At 40.5% G+C, this 27,393-nt stretch overlaps 1 protein-coding gene across 1 annotated transcript; it reads right to left on the bottom strand.

Moving 5' to 3' along the window:
• Positions 1–22: 22 nt before the first annotated feature.
• LOC113406388 (transmembrane protease serine 3-like) lies at positions 23–27,164 on the bottom strand. The gene is made up of 13 exons (XM_029911386.1): positions 27,147–27,164; positions 25,834–25,978; positions 23,092–23,202; positions 21,787–21,903; positions 19,830–19,953; positions 17,773–17,898; positions 17,178–17,221; positions 11,336–11,501; positions 9,260–9,429; positions 6,728–6,823; positions 5,474–5,616; positions 2,644–2,796; positions 23–145 (listed from the first exon to the last, which is right to left on the bottom strand). The coding sequence occupies exons 1-13, from the start codon at positions 27,162–27,164 to the stop codon at positions 23–25; spliced, it is 1,536 nt and encodes a 511-aa protein (XP_029767246.1).
• Positions 27,165–27,393: the final 229 nt, after the last annotated feature.

The following is a 27,393-nucleotide window of genomic DNA, read 5'->3' as shown; positions in this document are numbered from 1 at the left end:
AGAACGGAGCATACTTGAAAAATCACCGGATATTTGTTTCTGTCAATTTAGTTAACAAAGAAATCTGATGATAGCTGTGTAGTGGCGTATTTAGCTTGAATGTGCACAGATCTAGGAGGAGAATAAACTTCTTGTACTCTGATCCCTGGAAAGGAAGTATAAAAATAGTCACTGATTTGAATTTCCTCCTCTGCAATTTTTCTGCTAGTATCACCCAAGTCAATTTTTAATCCCGGTAGCACTCTGTATTATCGGTCTTCTTGCTGCTTTTTCTTTACATGAGACGTGTAGGTGCCAAAAAGCATACATGCACATCATCCCAAATCCTACTTGCCTTTTACATCTGAAAGGGGCTGAATGCAACCAGAAGAGACCATTGTTCTTTTTCATTAAATACAGTAAGTTCTGAGTACCAATGAAGAGATGATAGAAAGTAATTGCTGTTAATATAAAATACTATATAAGAGTCCGTGGGATGGGTACATGATTCTGTGGAGAAGGAATTTGAAATCAAGTTTCAAAAGTTCAGTGATTCAGTGCTATCTTCAGGTTCGCAGTTCTTCTCTCTGAAAATAAAAACCATTTTTGCATCTTTTAAAATATTCATCTTACTGCTTCATGAAATGATTCTAAAGTCACATGATTTCTTTAATCCACATGGCACAGTAAATGACTGCTGAAATTACCGCTAATTCTAGATCGTAGTAAGAACTCTTCAGAAAAATATGCCCTGCACTGAAAGAAGGTACAGACTAACTCCCATTCTATTTACTGAGAATCTGAACAAACAACATTCTGCTCACCAAATGTCATTGATACTTTTGAATGCTTTAATTCAGTGGTTCTCAACCTTGCTGGGGACTGAAGGTGGGGGACAGAACAACTGGGGCTAAATGTGGGAGCTCTGGTGCTGTATGAGGAGGCTGAAGGGCACATTAGTAGGGCTGATGGAAGTACTGTGTATGGGTGCAGGTGGTTGGTATTAGGTGCTAGGCAGGGTTTTGGTTTTATTGCTAGGGTGGGGACACTTCTCACTAATTCAAGTTTAATTGGCAATGTGTAATATTCCTCAGGGTGTAACTCACTCAGGTTAATAATAGATCAGCTACATTCTGACAAGGCCTGATGTGGTTTCATTTCCTCCCCATTGGGATATGTCATTAATAGGGGTGAGGGTGCGGGGTGGAAAACCTAGTCTTAATGTTGAGAAAATACCTTATTAAACAACACAACTGACTCTCCTCAGGTAGTATAGGGTTATTTCATTATGACTACAGCCGACAGAGGTTTAGCAAAGCATGTGTGTGCCTCTAGAAATCTGAGACCGAGTCTGACTGAGTCTAAATGAAGTTTTGCATTAGAAAATGGAATGTACATGCAAATGCCACATCCCTAGACAGTGCATGGCTTCTGGCCTTGCCATGTTTAGCCCTTTAAGGGTATCGTCTTTGTGACAACTTGGGGAATCTATGTGCAACTTAATAATTCTGGTTGATTTTATGAAATTGCTGGATCATTGAATCCCTCTGTGTATGCAGAATCCACCATCTGCCATCAGGGCTGTAGCACTTCTCTCCCAGACCAGGGACAATGTAGGTTGTTAAACCTTGATGATGCCCCATTCAAATGGGAACCCTTAGGAGAATGGATTGGATGAAGCTGTGAAAAACAGCAAAGGGGGACATTGGGAGCACAGGAGAGACAAGCTATCCACTCTCAAGTGTTTAGGTGTGTGGTACCCAGTACAGCCCACAGCCATCCAAAGCTGCAATTGTGGGGAAACGCCTGTGCTATAGCATGGTCAGTGCAGATGGAATCTTCAGGGAATTTAGCTGCTAAAATCTGAGGTCTCTATTCAGCATGTGTGAACTATGATTTTTCTAAAGCTAAACTATGATTTGGCCAAATTTGGGCAGAATTTTACAGGGATAGTAAAAGACACATCCCTGACACAGAGGCCACTCCTCTGCAAATTTCAAGTTCCTTCTCTAAAGCATGGGGGTGATCAAGCAGTTCAAAGAAAAGGTCACCAGAATTTTTTAACTTGAGCAAAACAATGATTTTTTCCCCCTAGCCTTGTTCTCAGAAATGGTTGAACTGTTTTGGCTCAAATGTTCCAAAAAATTCAGCCTGAGGCAGACACCCAGCATGGATAATTTCAACTCAAGCAATTAGAGATTGGCAAAGTTATAAATTACTGAAAAACAGGGTCTTATAATGGAGAGTGTTGGGCAACCTTAATCGTAGGCAGTGCTACCACCCCCACCAATAATATATCAAGCTATTACCGAGGCACAATTATATCAGATTTAAACAAAGTCCAGAAACTGGTAATCCACTTTGTAAGAAATTATAAAAGTGAAATATATACTTTATTGCTAAAGCTTATTTTTCTTTTTGAGAAATAAAACATCTTCACATCATCAGCTACCACTAGCAATTGCCTGGTAGTCATCCCTAAGTGGTCATCCCTGCCGTTCTCTTTGTGTCTCCCAGATACAACTAAAATGTTGACTGCCCCAGTAAGATAGCTGCACTGCCTCTACAGGCGTTGTTGGAGTCCTCTCATTCTGAGCAATAGACCTACTTGAAGGAAGAGCAAAATCTGATTATCAGACAAAAGATGGGAGGGGAAAAACAAACCTCCATTTGTTCATGTATCCAGTCAAGAAATGAGGTGGTACGGCTGTAGACTCCTGGTTTATTTACTTCTGCACAGCCCATCCCAAAGCTGGTAGTTCCTACCAGCTTCCAGGTGTTCATATCTTTACAAGCTAAGGGTCCCCCGCTATCTCCCTGAAGGACCAAAGAAATAAAACAAATGGTCAGCATCTCCAAAAAAGAAACAATTAGAGGAGCTATTTATTTTGGAGTATAGCAAGTAAGACTGGTTAAAAGAGTTTCTTAATTCCTCTCCCTTCTGAATCTTACGAAAAACATACACTACAGGGACTTTGATTTTCACAGACAAGTGGCTTTTCTATAGGGTAGACAAGTACACATGAAATTACCTCTCTCTTTACTGTGAAAAAGTGTTATCTGTCATTTCTCATTCATATGTGCAAAGATGTAGTAGGTGTTAGAGCTGGTAGGGAATCTTCCATGGGAATGATTTTCTCACAAAAAATGCAGTTTCCATGAAATCAAAATTTTCCTATGGAAATTTTTTAGTTTGTTGAAAGTTTTCATTAGGAAAATCAAAATGGCATATTTTGTTTTCAGTTGGTTCAACTTGAATCAAAATATTTTGAGTTGTTGAACAAACCCAATGTTGAACAATCTTCATTTAGAGTCAGTTCAACATTAAACTGCATTTCCCTATTGTGATGCGTTGCCTCATGGGAATTGTCATTCAGGCCCCCATTCTCTCTTATGGGCTGAGCGTCCTGACTGGATTATATCTCCTATGATGCAACGATGTTCTCACTGAGCGGCATGGTGCATAATGGGAGTCGCATGACTACAGGAGCCATAACAGAAATGTAGTCAGGCCAGGGAGCTTGGCCCATAGAGAAGAATCTGGCAACTTGAACTACAATTCCCATAAGAAAATGCACCATAATAGGGAAATGTAGTTTAATGTTGAACTGACTTGAAACAAAGTATTTTGGGTCAGTTCAACAAACCAAACTATTTCTATTTGGGAACACTGAAATGTTTTGTTTTGATGTAAAACGTTGAAAGTGCCAAATCAAAAATTTTCAGAACTTCTTTGTTCTTTGAAAAATTTTGATATTTCAACTTATTGTCCCAATTCAAGACAAAAACAAATATTGAAAGATCAGAATTTCTCATGGGATGGCAATTCTGATTTTTGCTCAGCTCTACTAAGCATTCACACTACATTCGACAGTCAAATCAAAGACTCCCAGAGCAGATGTCAGCAGTGTTCAGTGCTCCTACGATTGTGGGGCACTGTCGCCCCATGATTTTCTCACTGTTTAATGGTTTGAGAAGTAGAAGCCCTGAAGGTCTTTATCGGGTTGGAACAAAGATTATCGATCTATCCCAAAGAATCCTCAAGTAAAGTGTCTATTTAGAGTTGCATAGGGATTGGGTATCTGCTTTTCCTAACTGTTCATGGGAAATCCACAAATATCAATTTACATGTCGGTATGCTGAGGCCCAAGAGGACCTATCGTGAATGATTCACTTCTGGAAATGCCATCCATGAAGTTGCATTGCTGCACCTGCCAACCAGGGCTGCCTGACCCAGTGACTCTGAAGTACTGCTTTCTGGGTAGAATTTCCTTTGTTTATTATGGTCATGTCTAGGAACTAACCAAGATTGAAGCCCCATTCTGCCATTAACTGTATGAACACAGAATAATAGATGTGAATAGTCAAATTCCTGATCTACAGTGCTACTAGTAGGTCCATGGTTCGACAATGATGACAGCACTTGAGGGCATTCTAACTATCCCATATCTATTAAGCCCATCTCTTTTTCTATTTAACTCAACACTGTCAGCAGTTCCAGAGGGAGCTCTTTACGTCAGGGGATGCTACTTCCAAACATGAATATTCAGTGCAAACAGCAGGGCTAGTAAACTGGTACATTTTATCCCTCTCCCTTGCCTTTCATTTGTGAGCTTCTTAGGGCAGGGCAGTATTACTAGTATTACTCTATATTTAGACAGCACACAGTAGTACATTGTGGGTGCTCATCATCATCACTAGGGCAAATCCCAAAGGGATGTACCCTCCTTACAGATCAAGGGCCATCCGGATCAAACTCTAGCTAGGTCCTTAAGATAGCCTGGCTGGATGTTCAGTTTATGTCCATCACTGGTGATCTTACTGCGCCAACAAAGCTTTCGGTATCCCTATGATCACTGGCCACATAGTGGCCCTCTTTGGTAAAGACACTTTGTAATTTATTGTTTTTGTGGGTGCTACCATAATACAAATACTTAATGACTTTTGATCACTAACCTGGGCTGGATTTGAGCCAGTGATTTATAGATATTGTGAAAGACTCCATAGTTCATTACCAATCCTCTGAGTTATCTAGTTTTAGTTTTTTCCAAATCTAGTTTTCTTCCAGATTTACACATTTCCATTTCTCAAATGCTCTTGTTGCTGTATGTTAACCAAGGAGTTTCTGCACCTTGCAGCTCTTATGAACTGTTTTAAGTGAGAACTCTTCACCTTGCCAATGGTTGTGAGCAGGGCACAGAGTGGATGGCACCATGCTTAAGCACATAAGAGAAGATTGAAAATATCTTAAGTACATTTTTCTTTGGAACTGTAAATTTACCTTCTCCTGTAGCCGGTAAAGTACACAGATTAAAAGAAGGAAGGGAGCCATACTTTATGAATGCAAACAGTCACAGTATCTCTTATACACACATAGTAAATATCTGCAAATATTTCCTGAGAAAAAGTAAGGGAGTTGTCTCCTGATAATGTATTACTCTTATTTTTACAACCAATGTTAACCAATACAATTGTAGTTAAGAAACTTCCATACCTGGCAGGTGTCCACACCTCCCTTTAAAAAACCTGCACAAAGCATTGAAGAAGTTATGATTCCCCCATAGACGTCCCTGTGATTGCAAACCTTATTAGAAATCAAAGGAACACCAGCAAAATTCATGATCTCTGAAGTATCACCTGTTTAAAAACATAGATAATTCTCTTTTTTTAAAGTCCTACAGTTTTTACAGTGCTATTATTTTCTTAAAACCAATGTCTTACAGTAAAGAACAAAAGTTTAAGGATATGAAGAATTAGCAAGACAAGGATAAAAGAATATGGTTTAACCTTAACATGATAATACACAAACAGGAAATCTAGACGTCCTGTCACTTGCCTACGTTACCCAATAATGAGCTACAGCATATAGCCATGAAAGTTGTGCATTATGTGGCTCTACAAACTTGACAACTGATGATGATATAAAGAACTTCAGAGCTAGTCAAACTATTCATCACAAACAATACTTGTTAATTCAGCCCCCTGTTTAGTTAGCAAATTATTTGCAAATAAGCCTAATTTTCTTTGAGTGTATACATAATTGGTAACTATTGACCAAATCGTTTGGATAAATCGTTTCCACAATAGGTGTTGTTCACAAGCCTTTTGCTTTGACTGTTTGCTGTTCACGTTGTGTGGTTGGTTGCCTCTCTCCCTTCCTCTGATTTTCCTAGGGCACCTCTCACCTTGGCTTACCTAGGTCCCATAGTGTTTCTGCTCTCTGACTGAATGATTGAAACATTTTAAAGAGGTGACTAATGAACAGTGTGAGTATTCAAAAACATTCACTTTCATGGAGTGATTCATCCAGTGGTTGATGAATATGATGACGCCCATGATTCATTGTAAATTCACATTTTCTTTGTTATCCAGCCAGCTCTAAAGTACATCAATATAGACAATGTACATTTGGTTCTTGGATCATGCTGTACTTCCTCTACTTGAGGTTAGAAACAATGAAACCAATCAAATTAGGTAAATTAATAATACTCTGGGTAGTATTTGCTAGAGATAAAATTCAGCCCTGTGCATAACCCTACTTTGAGGCTTTAAGTGGTGCATATGCCTTTTTTGGACCCTCTGCACATGGGTGAATTTTACCCTAGATTATTGCTATATTTAGGAATAGCTTTGATTTCCAGATTTTTCTGAAGATTTAATGCTGTATACTGCAACTGCCAAACACTGTACTTACTCCACATGACTTTTTTTAGTGCATATAATTTATAATGGACATTAAAATACCCACCTCCTTCTTCTGTAGCTCCCCATCCTGATATCCAGCACATTTTCCCTTCTGGAAAATGTTCACCAAAATTAGGCAGACAAATCGGTTCTATCAGGCCTATTTAAAAAGAAACAATTGCTCTTAAAACACGCAGAGGAAGACCTACATGGGGGCAGAGTGGTACTTGTGTTCAGATGTGTATTATTCCATATATCTGATACTGACCTCCTTGGTAAAATGCTTTGAGATCTACTGATGAAAAGCGTTATATAAGAGCTAAGTACTATTATTATTACATATAAAGTAATTGGGTCAGATCCTCAGCGGGGGATATGTCTTGAAATGTTTAAAACAAGTGTAACTTCAGAAAAGCTGTAGCTGCACTAAATGGGCATTTGATAGGAACAGCTCTAAAGTTGCTATAATGTCAGATCTGGAAAGGTTTTTTTTTAATTATTATTCAGCCTTTACTTTAATGAGAGTTTTATGCATGAGTAAAGGCTTCAAGATTTGTCTCAAAGTAAACATGTAATGAAAATCAATCCATCTAAAAAATAGAATAGTCTCCTCCCACGTGCAAAATCCAAAACAGCATCTAAAAACAGTGTTATACCATTTCACTTGCTAAAGTACATATTTAGTAACTTATGTATAAGTTATGGGAGCACACCACTGCCCTCTACTGACTAGACTGCCGGGGCTCTGCAAGGGCTTTTATCTTTCTTCAGTCAGCTGAATATATAGGGTTAGGATTTGGGGCACTGAATGTTGTGCAATTTATTTGATGCACTTTACCAGTGACTGTGGTATCACTGTATGTCTGCAGCTGCAGATCGCAACATGCTTAAATGAACTGGCAGTAAGAAAGGGAAGTTCCATTGCACAAATACCAGTAGCACTCAGGGGCTCACAAACAGTTCAGTTCTCCAGCATGAAATTATCTCTGTGTAAAGCATCTGGCCACAAGTATGTAGCCTTCCAAGTTCCCTTTAGATACATTCCAGCTGTTCTGATCATATTGTGAATAAATTTCAGAGATAGTCATGTACTGCAGAATGCTTATAAACTTGATAGTATCCTAAATTTTTTTAAAAAAATATGGTAGTTGAGATTTTGGAAAAAAAACTGAAGCTTAATTTTTATTTAACCACAGAGTGGATATGGTTTCTAAAGAAGAGCCAATTGGGGAACTAGAAATCATGGCAATGAGAAGTGAGAACATTTGTAGAACTACTAGAAGAAAGGTGTCCTCTTTGGGGAGATATTTGTAGATTATTTGAAAACAGCACAATGCTCTTTTTACCAATGGTTCTGTATTTTGGGTCACCAGCCATGTCAGTTGAAGTTGGCATCCTGATCTGAAAGTAAGAGTGATGTTTGTTTTGTTTTTAATTTAAATGCATCACTTTATTTTAATTGTCTTGACTTTTCTTTGAAATATTAATACTCTTGAAAAGTGCCAGATTCAAAGCCTCGGGCACTGCACACCTCCATATATTCACAGACATTAGTACAGCAGGGGCACAGGCAGCATAAACTTCATACTTTAGTCTCAACTGTGAGCTGGAAGGGTGAGAGGCGAGCTCATTTCTACCAGGGATGGAAAACTAGTTTGGAAGAATAAGAATAAATGGTTCAGATAAGTAGCTTCCTCCCTCTGTGTGATTTCCAACAGCCCACATAGCTTTGATATTCATGTGTTAAAATGGTGACCACTGTAAGAAGTATATAAATGGACTGGCTATGTTTTTAAAGACTAGTTTGTGTCTTTTAATGATATTAATTTCTATGTGAATTAGATCTATTAAGTCAGTGGTTCTCAAACTTTTGTACTGGTGACCCCTTTTACATAGCAAGCCTTTGAGTGCCACCCCCTCCCCTTATAAATTAAAAACACTTTTTTTTATATTTAACACCATTATAAATGCTGGAGGCAAAGTGGAGTTTGGGGTGCAGGCTGACAGCTCGTGACCCCCCATATAATAACTTCACAACCCCCAGTTTGAGAACCCTGTATTAAGTAGAGGATATCTCCTAGTATTAGGTATTTTGGGACTAGTCCATCTATACTGTGAGCCTAATCCAACACCCATTGAAATCAGTGGGACTTTCTCCATTAATTTTAATGGGCATTGAGTCATGGCTTATGAGATGATAAAGTGTGAGCAGACAGTTCTGCCTTGCAACTGCTTTGAAGTAGAAAGGAGTTTGCCCTTCAAAGTTCAGATCCAGTTTGGATCCAAATCAAAACTTCTCCAGAAGTTTGACTCGGGGTTCCTGTAATAAGGCCCATTATAGACATACGCCTGAGCTGCAGTGTTTGGATGTGGATTGGATCTGAACTTCCTCAAAACTCATTGGGGATTCCCCATTGAAGACAACAGGAGTTTTGCACTGACTTTGGAGGAGCCAGGATTTCTCCCTAGTGTTCTGATTCAAGCCCATCTGTGCTTCAGAGGCTTTTCTGGTCTGTATCACTAGAAATTACTCCTAGCTTTTAATTTAATAAAAAAAAAAAAAAGAGAGAGAAAAAACAAAGGGGAAAAAAATTACCGTTGAGAGCAAGTGGTGCTGCCAGCTTCATCAGTGCAATATCATTCCCCATTGTCTTGGGTTTATAATTTCTATGGTATATAATTTTTTCCACTGAATATGGATTAACTGAAGTGTCTTGTTGAGTCACAAAGCCCACCTGCACGCTCCATGAGCTAGGCAAGTACAAACTGAAACAAAGAGGCAGGAGGGAGAAAACTTTAATAAATGTCAAGTTTTAAAATTGTCTACTGTGCCTGCATACAAAATTGAATAGCTATAGGACTTGGAATATTTATAATCTATGCTACTTTTCTAGCTGTCTGTTAATATCAGCCATGTTTTAAACGTCACTTCATAAATAAACATATGTACAGTCGTAGGCGCTGACTCCAGGCTCCAGCTCTGGAGCACCCACGGAAAAAATATAGTGGGTGCTCAGCACCCACTTGCACCCTCCAATTAGCTCTTCCCCCCTCCCAGCACTTCCCGCCAGCCACGATCAGCTGTTCAGCAGCGTGCAGGAGGCCCTGAAGGGAGGGGAAGGAGCGAGGGCAGGGCACACTCAGGGGAGGGGGCAGAATGGGGTGGGGCGGAGCGGGGGTGGGAAGAGGCAGGCGGGGCAGGGGTAGGAAGGGGCGGCGGTTTGGGGGAAGGGGTAGAGTAGGGGCAGGGCCTGGGGCGGGGGGTCGAGCACCCCCTGGCAACTTAGAAAGATGGTGCCTCTGCATACAGTGACTAGCTGAGTACACATACACATATGTGTATATATATATATATATACAAGTGCTCGAAAGGCTGCACTGGCTCCCTATCAGTTTGATGCAGTTTAAGATCTTGATTCTCTCTATAGACTTATGCGGTTTTGCATCCTGCCTACTTGAAAAACCACCTCTTTCCCTGTGTGACACCAGAGTGGTTGAGACCAGCTGGGGTGCTCAAAGTAAGTCACTAGATTTATTTAAGAGGGTAGTAGCAGGGCATTTTCAGTGGACAGACCTTCATTCTGGAACTCACTTCTGTCACTGGTTCACCACCATTCATGTCTGCTGGCCTTCAAGGCATGCGGTAATTCCAATCTAATCTTCCAGGATTTAGCCTGTGATGCTAATTATGGGTTAGCTAAATTGCTGGATGGGGGCGCAGGAGACGTGTGTTCAGTTCCTGGCTCTACTACGGATTCTCTGTGAAATATTGAACAAATCACAAATCCTTAACCTGTGAGTTCCTAGGAGTAAGGATGGGACCCTTCCGATGCTGGCATGCAAACAAGATCTCTCACTGGGAGACTATTCTCATTACACATAAGGAAGGCGAACAGGTTTAATGTTACTCTAAGAAGAAAAATCTAAGCAAGTCTTTACCCATTTACAGTTTGCACACTAGACTGTAAGCAGTCCTACAACTAACTGATTTTGTACAAGCTAAAATGGTCTCATAAAATAATTTGGAGATTGTGAATATAAGAATGGTCAGGTACAAATTCTTCCTAAATTATTAAGTCATGTGCCATACGGTTTCCCAAAAAATTTTCAAACTTGAGTGCCTAAAGTTAGGCACCTAAATGAATACTTAGGCTTGGTTTTTCAAACATACTAAAGATGACCTCACTGTTCAGAAGAACATGACTTCATGCATGTTCAGAATCTCAAAAAATCAGGCCACTTATTTTAGGATTGATTAGATACCTAATTTCAGGTGTCCAAGGTTAGCCATTTTGGCCTACAGCCTGATTTGTTCAGAGGTACTATGCACCCACAGTTCTCATTTATATCCAAAGGAGTTTGAGTGTTCAGAACCTCTGAAAATCAGGCCCAATCTCCCAGATGTGACCTCAGATTTTGATATCACAACTGTTGTACCATTATTAGTGTATGCATTTTTTCAACAGGTGCCTTCTTTATACAGTAACATGTGAGATACTTTCACTGGAGCAAGTGAAATAAAGATAACACTTCACTCCTGTGCAGAACTGTTCTTCAATGTCATTTGTCCTTCTGTTTCCATTATCCTTCCCCTGCGTGAAAGCAACTATCCCTCAAGTTGTCACAGCCTGGTATATGAAAGTTAAACAAGGTAAGTAGATTAGATACTTACTCATAAACACAGTGGGCTGCTGTGACAATCCACCATGGGGTGATGATGGATCCTCCACACAGATGGAATCCTTGAAATTGAAGGCTGACCTGCCATGGCCATTGCCAGGGCGATGATGCATTTCCACCGACTATACGGGAGGAGTACCTGGACCTAGTACCACACTCTGCATGGATGGGAAGAAAGAATGGTTGGGAGTGTATTATAAACATGGTAAGCACAATCCTATCTGTGTCAAATGCAACTTTATTCCTTACTTTCTGAATTCCAGCTATTCTCAGTCCCTTCCATGTCAGACAGTCTTCGCAGTTGATGTTCCCCATCCTCCAACTGGAGGCGGACCATGTCTTGGCTCTGAGCCTGGGATTAGGACCACACCTCAGGAAGAACTCCCCAGAATTCTGTGCCTCCAAGTAGTACACACAGCAGACTCCAGGGCTCCCTTTAGAGCAGAGCTTTCACAGGATTTTTAAAAGATTTTAACTAAATGTCTCCCAGTAGTTTTTTTCTCCATCATTGGCTTCAAGGTTGTTCTCCTTAAAACTGCTAAACTCAAAAAACCCCAAAACAAACAAACTACCCCCCCCCCCCGTTCTTTTGGTTTTCTCTCCCCTCAGAATGGCAGACATCCAGCAGACCACAGGAGGTCAGCTCCCAGCTGGGCTGTGGGTGAGATCCAGGATAAGGCAGTAGAACAGGCCACCGTGAAACCAGTTTCAAGCTCTCCTAAGGGTGAGGTCCCCACCAAGACAGTAGAGCAGGCCACATCAAAGCTCCCTTCACTGAAACCAGACCAAAGTCTGCGTTGTAGAGCATTGTGGGTAAAGTTCAAAGTCCCCACTGCCTCTCCCTCAGGTACTGGACCCCTATTCCCACAGCTTGCAGATGAAGCAGGAAAGTTTCACTGGAGCCTCCTGAATTTCAAGGGAAGGCAAGGCTCCCCCATCACAATCAGGAAGAAAGAAACGCCTGCTCATAGACAGGTCTATGCCCAGGTGATTGAGAAGGCCACAGGACATCTCCCTTCCAACAAGTGGTTGTTAACATAACATATTAACTCTTTCCTTTCTGTATTGTACTGCTTTGTCTTTAGACAATAATTTTGGCTAAGCTTGATTAGCTGTTCTCTTAAACATTCTTAATAACGAACCACAAGTATAGTCTAGCAATTTGCTATACATTTAGCAATAATAGAACCAGTTCTGTGGAGAGACAGATATTTTGGTAAGGTCACAAGATTCTTTATGCTACAAAGAGAATCATAGAATCATAGAATCATAGAATATCAGGGTTGGAAGGGACCTCAGGAGGTCATCTAGTCCAACCCCCTGCTCAAAGCAGAACCAATTCCCAACTAAATCATCCCAGCCAGGGCTTTGTCAAGCCGGGCCTTAAAAACCATGACATACCCACAAAGTGATAAATATTCCAGCTGGAAATACTGAAGTCCATCATTACAGCATTATCTTCCCAAAACTTCAGAATATGAAAATAAGCATCCTAGAGAACTACTGAAGATACGATCAGGGAGTGTCACGCAGAGATACTTTAGCTCAGTGGTTCTCAAACTTTTGTACTGGTGACCCCTTTCACATACCAAGCCTCTGAGTGCGTTAAAGGGGTCACCCATTATAAATGAAAAACACTTTTTAAAATATATTTAACACCATTATAAATGCTGAAGGCAAAGCAGGGTTTGACAGCTCGTGACCCCCCATGTAATAACCTTGTGACCCCCTGAGGGGTCCTGACCTCCAGTTTGAGAACCCCTGCTTTAGCTTCTGCTACAACAAATAATATTTTCAATACAGAGTACTCCCTTTTTGGATTCATAATGTCTACATGGTATTCACAAATGCCATGTCATCCCTTCCTTCAAGTGAAAGGGATACATGCCTATCTTTGTCCAATAACCTTCTCATCATTGCTAAAAGCCTTCAGAAACTTGACTTTGAGCAAACAAGTGGAAGAGCCAGTTACAGCACTCACAAAATTTCAGCATCTATGGGATTTCAGGCATAGCGGTCGGTGGGTTTTCAGTATAGGGTGGTGTTAACGTGACGGTCACTTATTTGTACCGTGGTGTCTAGGAAGTGGACCTTCATCCATTCTTTGTACATGCCCATACCATCACAGATTCCTCTCTTGCAACTTCTCTCTGATATTGCAAACCTTGGTCTCAGTACGAATTACATCATTTTGTTCATGGTCCAACAATGTCCCCCCCTCACTGCCCTCAAATATCTCATTTCAATGGTGTCAAGTCTTCTCAAGTGCCTCTCTTTGGTCGCCCATGTCTCTGATCAGTACAGACAAACTGCTCTTCCCTGGGTTTTGTATAGTTGTCCCTTAAGCAGTCTGAGCATCCATTTATTACAAATCACTTCACTTATCCTGCATTAGACTTCCCACTCATGCAGCAGCCTTGCTTACAGTTCTCTGTCAATCTCTCCATTTGCTGTTAAACAAAGATACTTAAATGCTGAAATCTGATTTAGGCCTTGGTTCTTGATGTTGGTATTCATCTGTCTTGGTTCCTGTGGCGGACCTGGCACCGCACTGCCCCTTTGTGGCGGGGGGGATGGGGTGTCAGAACCTCGCCACTCCCAAGTTTGCCTGCTTGCCTCTCTGTGGGCAGCCCAATGGGTCCTAATGTTCTCTCTCCACGCAATCACCCCTTGGGCGGGGTAGTGTTCCCTAATGGCCAGAGTCCATATAAATTGCTCCCAGTGTTGGAGCAGTGCGGCCCAATGGCCAGAGTCCATATAACTCTTCTCCAACGCATCATCAGTGATCTACAACCCATCCTGGACAATGATCCCTCACTTTCACAGGCCTTGGGAGACAGGCCAGTCCTCGCCCAGAGACAACCCGCCAACCTTAAACATATTCTCACCAGCAACCACACACCGCACCATAGTAACTCTAACTCAGGAACAAAATCCATGCAACAAACCTCGATGCCAACTCTGCCCACATATCTACACCAGCAACACCATCACAGGACCTAACCAGATCAGCCACAACATCACCGGTTCATTCACCTGCACATACACCAATGTAATATACGCCATCATGTGCCAGCATGCCCCTCTGCTATGTACATCGGCCAAACTGGACAGTCCCTACGTAAAAGGATAAATGGACACAAGTCAGATATTAGGAATGGCAATATACAAAAACCTGTAGGAGAACACTTCAATCTCCCTGGACACACAATAGCAGATTTAAAAGTAGCCATCCTGCAGCAAAAAAACTTCAGGACCAGACTTCAAAGAGAAACTGCTGAGCTTCAGTTCATTTGCAAATTTGACACCATCCGCTCAGGATTAAACAAAGACTGTGAATGGCTAGCCAACTACAAAAGCAGTTTCTCTTCCCTTGGTGTTCACACCTCAACTGCTAGAAGAGGGCCTCATCCTCCCTGATTGAACTAACCTTGTTATCTCTAGACTGATTCTTGCCTGCATATTTATACCTGCCTCTGGAAATTTCCACTACATTCATCTGACGAAGTGGGTATTCACCCACGAAAGCTTATGCTCCAATATGTCTGTTAGTCTATAAGGTTCCACAGGACTCTTTGTCGCTTTTTACAGATCCAGACTAACACGGCTACCCCTCTGATACTTGAAACCAATGGAATGCAATCTAGACCATCTGGCCTTTTGGCATATCACAGGCCAGGTGTGAAACCTAATGATGAACCTATTTGCATCCAAGACCCGCTAGAAAACGAAAAGAAGTACTACATGAGGAAGAGACATTCAAAAACAGCGGCTGTGGTCCCCTTATCTCAGAAGTAGGCTAAAAGGCCTCCTTTATGTCTTCCCACTCCCTTCCCCTGCCACCGAGAGTAAAGATGGTAAAGGAGATTGTGAAGGTATAAGCCACTGTGAAAATAATCACCTCCTCATTAACTCTCAGATCCTGGTTCTCAGACCTGATTTAAATGTAACTGGAACGTCTTCTCAAACTGCCAACACATGCACAAACAAAACACAGTGCAACCAGGACCTAACCTAAACTAAAATCCAGTCCTGCCTAATTCATCAGCTGAGAGGAAGGAGCTACAGTCATTCTAAGAAGGTAACCAACACCCTTCTACCGTCTTGGCAGAAATTCTGTCTGATGTCTATGTATCACTTGGGATTTAGATGTTGGTGTTACAAGGGACACATATCAGAGCAAAGTAAGCTGAAGCAAAGGACATTCTAGTATTTTTACAAAATGGCCTGACCATGAGGCTCAAGAACAATTGTTTTTAGAAAGACAAGTTAGTGACTGTGGGCATATTGCACTGTAAGAAACCCATGAGAATCTCTTATTACCATCACATAAACTGATTCTTGAAGACTAACTACTCTTATCAGTTCTCTAGCAATCGGCAGATTCATGTCATGATCTTAATCTGTGTACTACATGTCCTAATTAAAACCATATTTCAGCTTCACAGTCGGTAGGTCTCTTCCTCTTCTCACTGAAAATATCTTTTGGCTATTTGCCACCTCTTTGACAAAGGGGATTTTGGAGCTTGGCGTGCACAATGAAACACTCTGTCAAATATGGTAATTAAGGAGGCCTCGATCCACAAGATTATCACCCCAAGGTCAATGTAATCTTCTTCATATAATAGGAAGTGGTATTGTTGCCCTTCTGGTTGAATCCAAACATCTTAAGGAGGTAGAGAAGTTAGATATGAGCAGAGCCAAGTAGGGAATAAGGATATATAGCACAGGCATTCAAAGCCTCAGGTACAACTCTTCTCATTACTATGCACTCTGAAAAGAATAGTGATTTTGTGGAGTGGAGAGATCACATTCATCTTATGCAGAGGTCTGTAAGAGTACTGCAGAATCTTCCATCCACATTTTCTACAACACTATCAGGGTAAATTCCTTCTCCCAGATGATGCAGTGTTTGATAGAATGTTATGGAAAGGGGTGCCCCAATAACCTTTAAATTTCTTTTCAGTTCCTCATGGGTAAGTTGAATCCTGCCTCCCTTCCAAGAGATGATTTATTGCTTTCTGCATCCCACTGTGAAGTCTGACATGGAGGGGTCTGGAAAAGGGAAAATTCTGTCTTACCTGTGAATTTTCATTTGAGGGTGCTCCATGTCAGACAGCCTGACCCTCCTTCAGAGGATTGCATTATGTCAAAGTTTTTTTCTGGCTATTACTCACTTTATAAGTAGTTTGGAAAGGGAAGGAGGGTGCTCCCCTAGGAAATCCCTAAATTTCATTTTAAGACTGCTGCAGATGGTTTGAATTGCATAGCACTTTTAAACTTGTATAGTATTTTTCAGCTTTGGAACCTGTTAGAGTGAACACTTCCTGAGGGGCGGTTGCACACCCATGCTTAGAGCGAAGTCTGGTCTGCTTCTATTTGCCATGGAAATGGAGAAGGCCCCACTCTAAAGACTCTCTGATATGAAAGGTCCTAGAATGAAAATTCACAGGTAAGACAAACATTTCCCTTTTCCCCTCCCCAGTGACAATTAGCTGGAGTTATAATATCCATCCACTGACTGAACACATTCAGTATCCTTAAATATTTGCTTCCTTGCTTGTACATAAATCCTCCCCATATATGCTCCTGTACCCCATCACTTGCCTCCTCACCCCACATCTTCATCTCTGACCTTCTATAATTCCTTCCTTGAAACTTTATTTACAGAAGGCAGTTCTTCCTGGACATCACAAAAACACTACTCACTGTTTACAACGTGGCAATATACTCCTGGATTTTCTTAGATTCATTCCCCACACATTAGCCAACTGAAATGAATCTAATTGAAGATAGTTTTTGATCTGTTACTTTTAACTTTCACAAACACTTACCCAAACATTTTAGGATGATTACATTGCCTGAAGTACACTCTTCTCTAAGATGAAAAGACAGTAATATTAGTTCCTAAGCATGCTCTTTGGTTTCTCAAATTTCTGGGATATATATCTGGTTTCATATTTAGGGTCTAATTAAAAGAAAAAACACTGAATGTTGTATGTGAGCACATATATATATGAATGCAGAAATACCCTGTGTGTGTAGGTATGTGCATTTGTATGAGTATATAGATCTCAGAATATATCTACAGATGAACGAAGGGCCTGATCCAAAGTCCATTGAAGTAAATTGGAGTCTTTAGTTTGATTTTAATGGGCTTTGGATCAAGCCCCTAATACACATGAACTCTCATTCTTTGGGGAACAAGTAATGAAGCTGCCACTGAACCTGGGTCTCTGCTATCTGACAGCATGAAATACTTATGAAGGCCTGCATGCCTGAGAAAAGGTGTAACTTCTTGAGAAAATAAGCCAACAAACTTAATCTATTAACAATTCTTATTCTGTTACTTAGACCATTTCTATCAACATATATACTCTGATTTGCTTAGTAAGTTTCCTCTATTTAACTAAACAATCTGAAACATACCTTAAGTATGATGCATTGTGTAAGGCTGTCACTTGTTCAGCTGATGACCAATGACTGACAGAAATAAAATGTCTTTTAAACTCCTCTTCGATTGCAGCCACAGGCAGGTAACCAGAACTTATGTAACTGCAAAAAAATAAAAAAAAATAAACTTAGCTTGCTGATACAGAATTTCCAATAATACTTTTAAATGATTCAGTGGTGGTATTACTAAAAGAGTAGTAAATATGATAAATAAAGTAAATAAAGTCTGATACTAACAGCATATAAAGCAATACAGTCATCTCTCACAAAGGAGGCTACTTGCCTTATCATGCCTGCATGGAACTGCCATTAATACATATAGAAGTTACACACACACACTGAGAACCGAACAGACTCCCTAAATTGGCAGAGAAAATAGGTTTTACTTCTAATTTTGTACTGAACTTTTTATCTTTAATTGGTCAGTACATTTTCTGTAACACTAACATACATTTCTTCTTCTCCCTCTAGAATAAGACATAGTTTTTATAGTAGAGGCGGTAAAAAAATTGTAACGAGTTTTTTTTTATTCAACAAATTTTGCTTTTCTTTCAGTTTACAAATTTTCCCAGAGAAGAGTGTGAATTTTTTTTCAGATTTTTTCAAATAATTCTTGGTCTGTAGATCACTTGTGACTAGCTCATTCTGAATAGTTGTTACTGAAATTCAAGCTGTTTTGGTTATACTTAATTGGACACTAAGTCACTTGATATTTATGTACCGATCAGATATGTGTACATTTTAGAATCAATTTTCTGGTGCAAATACTCACTTATTTTCAAATTTTACCTTTAATAAATATTCTCCAATAGTCACTTAAATTTTTCAGTTTCCATCAAGTAAACACATTTGCTAGGATATTCATGGGAAGCAAACACAGAAGGGGTGGGAACACAATCAAGGTGAGTTACTTTAAAATTTGAATCAATATTCCATGAAACTCTTTTGCTGTATTTTCCCTAGTTCTAGGCTGAAGTTTGTTGCATGTGATCTGGCTGAATAGAGGTGGACAGTATCTGCTGCATTACAGCTTATAGGAAATATCAGTTCAGTGAAAAAACATTTTGTGGTGAAATTTGAATCTGGGGGTGAACATTCCAGCAGCATGGCACAGCAGGCTCTTATTTCCTTAGGGCCACATCCTGCTGTCTGCTGTGCAGGTGTGCTGGGGAGCAGCACAGAAGCATTAGCACCTAATAGGAACTTGTTACTGTGCCAGTTGGTACATCACAGCCCCAAAGGGGCATTGTCTGACAAATAAGGGCATGAGCAGATCCCTAACTGGTTAGCTTGCATGCTACCTTCTATCATATCTGCCAGCCAGGGACCCTGCTCATGAGAACGTAAGAATGGCCATAGTGGGTCACACCAGTGGTCCATTTAGCCCAGTATCCTGTCTTCTGAAAGTGGCCAATGCCAGGTGCTTCCGAGGGAATTAACAGAACAGGGCAATTATCGAGTCATCCATCCTCTGTCATCCAGTCCCAGCTTCTGGGAACACCAATTTGCTCCCCAAGGTGCAACACAGTTGCATATCCTGGGCCATCCTGTCCTATGTCAACAGGATGTGTAGCTCTGACCACTCCACTATCCCCTTCCTAGCCCCAGCAGTGTGGCTCCTATCAATGAGAGGAGGATTTTCCTATTCAAGCAGTCTCTTTGGTGCTGGTCCGTCCACTCCGTAGTATATTTTGAAAATAAAACTTCCCGACTTCACCTCTTTTATGTTGAATAGTGAAGTAGTATTTTATCCTAATACCTGTGATCATTTGTTTTAGTCATCTTTACATTAATACTAACACTGTGTAAAAATCAGAGTAGATTCCTTATACAAGATAACTTAAAGCATTCTGGTCACATTATAGAGAATGCCATTAAAATGTCAGTACTGAATTGTCTCCTGCAAGAATGAAGCTGGTCTGTGCAGTAGATAGAGCTTTCTCAGGGGGTGTCCAAGCCTGGCAAGTAGCACTTCCCACCATAGAAGTTTATTTAAAATGTCATTTAGAGACTCCGACATTTTTATTCAATACCTTGAGAAACCTAAGCGTTTACATGTAGCATTTCCATTCTCATCGTTCCAGTCATCTGAGCAGACAGTCCTCCAGGAACCAAAAGTAAACACCTGAAGCACTGCCTTCTTTCCACTCAGCCTGACTGAGGGATTCAGAAAAACACAAAAAGCACCAATAAGAAGTTAATAAAAACCACTGAGAAATCTATCAAGTGCAAAACAATGTAAGCAAATCACCATGGCTTCTGTATCTCTTGGTTCATTCTGTCTGTATTACTTGTCTCTTCTGAACACTTGTTTCTTTGAGATAATTCACCTGTATCTTTTTCCAAATAGAAAATTGATTTTCCTTTACCTTCTTCACTACTTGACAATATACCAAGCGACACCCAGCAAATGCAGCTTCACCAGTGCAGCCTGACGTACCTGGCAAGTCCCCACATAAATGGACATGGATTCAGAACGTTTTCGCCAGAATTCTAGCAGTAATAGAGAGATTAATGGCCTGACTTTCAGAGTTTCTTGGCAAGTGAATGCCATTTGAAATCAATGGGAGCTGCATGTGCTCAGAACCTCCAAAAATCCAGCCCAAGCTGAGTAGCTTTGAAAAATGTAATTAAAAGTAATTGTTGCTGTATTAGCAGCATGACATAGTTGTAGGAACATAGGATTGGACATGTCTGATTATCACTTCAAGCCTGATCCCTTTGTGGAGATCTCTTTGCATTATCACCTCTTGGGATCTTGGGGACTGTGAAGGGAAAATGGAAATACAACTTTGGGAGCTGCAGTGCTCTCTCTACTGGCCACCTGCCATGAGCCAGCACAACTTCCGCTGGAGCAGTGCTTCTAAAGGCTGGGTTCTATGGGCAGAGTGGGCCCAGAGGGAGATAATACAGCTCGGAGTTTATTTTATTCCTGACCAGATTTTCAGGGAGAAGTCCCACATACTGTGTACAATTCTGGTCTCCCATGTTTAAGAAAGATTAATTCAAACTGGAACAGGTGCAGAGAAGAGCTCCTAGGATGATCCAAGGAATGGAAACTCTACCTTATGAGAGCAGAGTCAAAGAGCTTGGCTTGTTTAGCCTAAGCTAAAGAAGGCTGAGGGGAGATATGATTGCTCTCTATAAATACATCAGAAGGATAAATACCAGGGAGGGAGAGGAGTTATTTAAGTTAAGACCCAATGTTGACACAAGAACAAATGATATAAACTGGCCATCAACAAGTTTAGGCTTGAAATAAGGTGAAGGTTTCTAACCATCAAAAGAGTGAAGTTCTGGAGCAGCCTTCAAAGGGGAATCAGTGGGGTGGGGGGGAACCTAACTGGCTTCAAGACTGAGCTTGATAAGTTTATGGAGGGGATGGTATGAGAGGACTGCCTACAAAGGCATGTAACCGATCTGTGACTGCTCGTAGCAAATATCTCCAAAGGCTGGTGATGGGATACTAGATGGGGCGGGCTCTGAGTTACTACAAAGAATGCTTTCCCAGGTGTCTGGCTAGTGGATATTGCCCACATGCTCAGAGTCTAACTGATCGCCATATATGGGGTCAGGCAGGAATTTTTCCTCAGTTCAGATTGGCAGAGACCCTGGGGTTTTTTTGCTTCCTCTGCAGCATGGGGCACAAGTCCGTTGTAGGTTTAAATTAGTGTAAATGGTGAATTCTCTGTAACTTGAAGTCTTTAAATCATGATTTGAGGACTTCAGTAACTCAGCCAGAGGTTGGAGTCTATTACAGCAGTGAGTGTGTGAGGTTCCGTGACCTGCAATGTGCAGGAGGTCAGACTAGATGATCACGATAGTCCTTTCTAGCCTTGAAGTCTATGAGTCTAATAGATCAGGGGATGATCTGTAGAACACAACACCTCCCCTGCTTCATCCATTCTTATCCCCACATTTTGCTATAACATGGCACACACTCTGCTGCCAAGAAAAGTTAGTAGTGACTCATAATAGAATAAAAAATACCGCAGCTGTATTCATCCTCTCCTCCTTTACAGTTAAAGACACCATCACACCTTGCTGATTGCTGGATACATTTGAAGGACGATCTGCATCGAAACTTCCCAATGCAGTTGTACTGGACTGCCAAGAATTAAAGAGAACATACTAACATGATCACATCAGGATAGTAATTTGTGTGCTTGAAGTATTTTTTTTTCTTACTTTGATTATATAGTCCCACTTTTGTGTTGTTTATGAAAAGACAACCCTTGTATTCTGGGAATGTTGAAATACAATCTGGAGGTTGCTACACAATGCTGTTAAATTTATCCATTGGTAATGGCAACAACACCTCTACCCCGATATAACATGACCCGATATAACACGAATTCGGATATAACACGGTAAAGCAGCGCTCCGGGGGAGCGGGGCTGTGCATTCCGGTGGATCAAAGCAAGTTCGATATAACGCGGTTTCACCTATAATGCAGTACGATTTTTTGGCTCCCGAGGACAGCGTTATATCGGGGTAGAGGTGTATAGTGAAACAGCATTGTTGTCAATTATGGCTCCTTTCCAACTTCTCTAATCCCCAGTTTATGTTTCATTCTAGGGAGAGATTCTGGGTCTGGTATATATGACTGGCTCCACATCAGCAAAGAAGGAAAGGAGAACCTCCTCAGAGCTGCAGTGCAGAGTTGTTTCCTCCCATGTGTATCTCAGCCTTGTAAGTCTATGAATTTTCTGGATGTGAAGGTGTCGCTATAGCACTAACAAATTCTGCGTCTGCACTTGTGCAGGTGTGACCTTCCAGTTGCAACTAAGCTCATTCTTTTTCCTGGTCTCATCTTTTTGGGTTGAGGGAAAGGACGTTAGAGCACTCAAACACAGTGATGTCAGTCTTTTGTTAGTATATAAGAGACATACAGGACAAAAAATGACATTGTCTGAAGCCACATCCAGTCTCTATTCCTCAACCACACAGGCTGCTTAAATGTTTGGTTTTTGAATGGGGATCATTGTGTCGAATCACTGACGTCTGTGTTTTCAGTCAGTTATGTCTTCAATTACAGTATTTGCCTTGAAGGTTTCTTACTGTTTCAGGTTTCCCAGTGTTGTGAATGTAGGTTATGCCAATGGTCTCTCTTGTGTGCCAGATCAATTTTGTTCATACAGGTAAATAAAATTTCAAGTCATCACACCAAAAGGATTTTTTACTTCAGTAAACTATTTTGGTGGCAGTTTAATTCCATTCTCAGTAAGAGACTCATGAAAAATTAAGTGCTTGAATGGTTAATTGAGAACCTAATAAATAACTAATTGTACTCACCACCCAGGCCAATGGCAACTGCTAGGATTACTACAAGTAATAAAACAAGGATAAATGGAAGAAACCTTAGTGAGACTAAAACATGGCACTTCGATGATGGCTGGATAGCTCCTAGAAACCAAAAAGAAAAGTGAGAAACAGCAGCTTCTATGAAATAAACACACTTGGATTTTTAGTGAAAACATTTTTTAAATTTAAAATAGACTCAAGTAGTAACAGCTCTGTTCATTTCATGGCATGGCCTGATCCTTTGAGGTGCCGACTAACTTGTGTAAGGAGTTGAGAGCACTCGGAACCTTGCAAGGGGTGGGCTGCACATTAGGACTGGACCCATAGCCAATTGAAAGCAAAGGAAAGACTCCCTTTGCCTTTGATGGGTTAGAATCAGGCCCTGAGTGGTTAGGCCAGGGGTAGGCAAACCTATGGCACGCGTGCCGCCTTCGGCATGCGAGCTGATTTTCAGTGGCACTCACACTACCCAGGTTCTGGCCACTGGTCCAAGGCGCTCTGCATTTTAATTTAATTTTAAATGAAGCTTCTTAAACATTTTAAAAACCTTATTTACTTTACATACAATAGTTTAGTTATATATTATAGACTTATAGAAAGAGACCTTCTAAAAACGTTAAAATGTATTACCGGCACGAGAAACCTTAAGTTAGAGTGAATAAATGAAGACTCTGCACACCGCTTCTGAAAGGTTGCCGACCCCTGGGTTAGGCTAAGCCCCAGTGAACTCAAAACTTGACTTCTAAACCTTCTGATTTTCATGATCAGGAAGATAAAAAGTATATGTCTCTCTCTAAAGAGTGAAATGACTCTGAGAAAAGAAAATTCAGAATTGTGTGTAGGATAAAGTGTAGGATCTACTCAGAATTTTAGAATAGATTATAAAACTCTCAAATGGAGGGAAAAAAATTCTCTTCAAAGAATTAATGGCTCTGAATGTCACTTTTATGAAAACTTCTGCCAAAAATGTCTTCTGAATCTCTCCTGTATCAGCTTAGTACTTCTGAGGCTCACTGTTACCATCATCTCTGGCTGGATGCTACATTGTGTGCTGTATTCAGGACAACTGAAATCCAGTGAAGAGGAAGGAGGTGGTATGGCTCCACTTGTGACAGTGAGGAAGTAAGCCTAGCTGCAGCACACTGCATTCCCTACAGTTTGAAGAATAAAGATTCAGAGCAAAAGACTGGAAGTGAATAAGAGATGCTAAAGATTGAAACAGAGGCAGGACAGAATCAAGAGAAGGACAAAACTGGCCAGTGTTTTGGAAGAGTTGATAGACAGGCCCACATATAAAGGAGTTAAGGGAAAGTGGGAGGGTCAGCTTTTGTGGCCTGCATAATGCGGGAGGTCAGACTAGATGACCATAATGGTCCCTTCTGACCTTTAAGTCTATGAGTCTATGAGTCTATGAGATGGTAGAAGAAAGCAAAAGTTCAGGGCAAGAATAAAGCTCTAATTTTTTGGCTTTTGAAACCAGGCTAATTGGAGCAATAGAGTTAGAAATGTAGATGTAGAAAACTGCACCCAAAATTAGAAGCGATTTTTTGCAAATTTGAGCCTTATTGACTTGGTCAAAGTCACACAGTAAATCAATGGTAGAGGCAGGAATAGAGGCCCAGCCTATTCCTGTGAAATGGATTAAAGAACAGGAATCCATACCAGTGGATCAACAAGAGAGGCAACAATTTCCACTGAACATAATGGATGGCTTTATGTAAAAAAAATATATATATATAATTATTCTGGTTTGACATACAAAGGCCAAAGCAAGTGTAAATAATAGAAAGGTGCCATTTACATATACAGGAGGTCTTCAGTTTTGATTCATGCAGCTGTGCCCACCCTACCCTTAAACTTACCTTTGAATTTTGGATTTGCAGAAACTTGAAGCTCAGACAAAACTGCTGAGTTTCATCCAGTTTCATGTAAAATCACAAACAAATCCAATTTCACTCAAACCTGTTCAGTAGAAATTGAGCGAATCTCTTAGACAAACAAAATGTGAAATCAGGTACATTTTATCTGGCTTCTGGTGTCATAATGAAGATTTTGCAGAGCTGTCATAAACAGTCTATGCATAAATTAATATTGCTTTACCTATGACCTTAGGTCTGATTCTGCTCCCATTGAAGTTAATGTGTGTTTTGTCACTGGTTTCAATGGGAACAAGATCAGGCCTGTAGAATGTAACCAAAATGCATACTGTGCTATCCGTGACGTACTCTACTGCATTGCCTTTTTCTAATGATATGAATTTCCAGACTTGGAAGGTTTCATATAAAACATTCAGAATTGTGTCATATCTGAAGTAAGAAACAAATAATCTACAACCTGGATGAAACTTTATGAATAATGCAGCCTTGCAAAAGTGTCATGGAAACATATCCGCCCAGGCAAAAAATGTCCTCTCCCACTCTCACCCTGAGGAAGCTAGTGAAAAAAATAAGTGCTACTTTCTCACCAATAAAAAAAATGTACCCTGTTTGTGTAAGTGTCGTTTTGCAAGGCTAAAATACTACATAAACCAGGGGTAGTCAATAGGCAGACCACAGGCCAAATCTGAACAGCCAGATGCCATTGAAAGGACCCTGAAATCTTTTTATTTACTTATTATCATTGTTATTATTTTTTTCTCTGGAGTCTGGACCTTCACCAATACATTTGGATGATGACAAAAAATCATTGATTACCCCTGACTGTAAACATTACAAATGTATGTAGAATCCCTACCAAGTCCATTTGCACTGGGATCTACTTTTGCTTGTTGTATGCTGAAAAATCTTTTGTAGAAAAAATGAACTTCAGCTACTGGCAATTTGTCTTCAGTAACAGAGGTGATTTCAGGATTTTCAGTATTGGGATTAGTCTCCAGTACCTGGACCAACAAAGAACAGAAGTCACTTTTAAAACCAACTGCTCTTTCTCCTCATACCACGCCCCAGTGCCTTTCTACTGGTGATGATTTTTTTTGTTGAGGGGCCCTGCTTTGCGCACACTTTTGGAATGAACCGCTGATACAAAGCAAATCCAGGGACAGCTTTCAGGCCTGCTCTCTGTTTGCCTAAATATGGCCTCATCCTGTAAAATGCTGAGCACCTCCTGTTTGTTACTGAGGAGCTCCTGCAATTCCCATTGACTTCAGTGAGAGTCGGGGCACTCAGCAACTTGCACAAATGGACCTCTAATTAGCAAGCATTGACCAGCAATTTACTGAAACTAAAATGTTGCTTGAGTCTGCCTATAACCACAGTTATTTAGAGTAATTCATTCACCACATCAAGAAATTCTGACAAGTTCCTTCTTGAAATGTCAAAGCATTTTCCACAGGGTGCTTTTTAATTGCTACTGTAAGTACTGTAAAGGAAAGTACAAGTTACGAACTGTGCAAAGCCTGCTCTGATCTGTTGGACTTCCCATTTAGCTTATGCTGAAGAACCTTTGAATGTTGTATGCAGATCACAAACTGAAATTAAAATGTAATTCTGGGTAAATAAACCTTATGTTTTAAAATTAACATGAAGGTATCGGATACAGATAGGATACAGAAAACTTCGGTATCTGGTCCAGTAGGCTCTGTATAATCAATGACATAGTGGGTCTGATTCTGCACTCACACTGGTGTAAATCAGGAGTAAATGCATTAAAGTCAGAGGAGCTAGTGTGCTGTAAATCCACAATATCAGGCCCAGTAAATTTTTGCCTTAGACAAAGTATAATTCAGCTTTGTCACCAACTTTTAGGGAACATAGAATATCTTTTCATCATCTAGCAAGCATTACCTATCAAAATACAACTTTTCTCTTATTTTATCAGATATACTAGACATTTCTGGTAACTAAAAATGTCAAGAGGCATTATATAAACTGCTGTTTTTAGGGCAGAAATAAGGAAAGAGCATCCTTCTGCAAATGATTTCTGAACCTAAAGAATACCTTCATTGCTAAATGTGATGCTGCTCTGGAAATAAAACAGCATTAAGATGCATGACATACAGCTACAAAATCTTAGAAACATTATTTACTCTGGCCTAGGGTGTTACTCACCTCTTCTTGAGACGTCATGGTTAAAAACAAAAATATGTTCTCTTTTCATTATAGTAATAAGCCAGAGGGAAATCTAGTTGTTATTAAACCAGTCCACTCAGGAAATATTTTCATCAAACCACCCAGAATTGCCGGCTCACCCACTGTAGCAAATGACATTATTACTGTAGTCTGTGTAATTCAACCTGGTCGTAGATATCAGGTAGCCTAGGATGACATAGCTATGGATACCAGGAAGGCAAAAACT

The sequence above is a fragment of the Terrapene carolina genome, unplaced genomic scaffold, assembly GCF_002925995.2.
Source record: "Terrapene carolina triunguis isolate 2854851 unplaced genomic scaffold, T_m_triunguis-2.0 Scaffold30, whole genome shotgun sequence".
NCBI lineage: Eukaryota > Metazoa > Chordata > Testudines > Emydidae > Terrapene > Terrapene triunguis.
The sequence above is the reverse complement of the archived record's forward strand: the minus strand, read 5'-3'. Positions and strand labels throughout refer to the sequence as shown.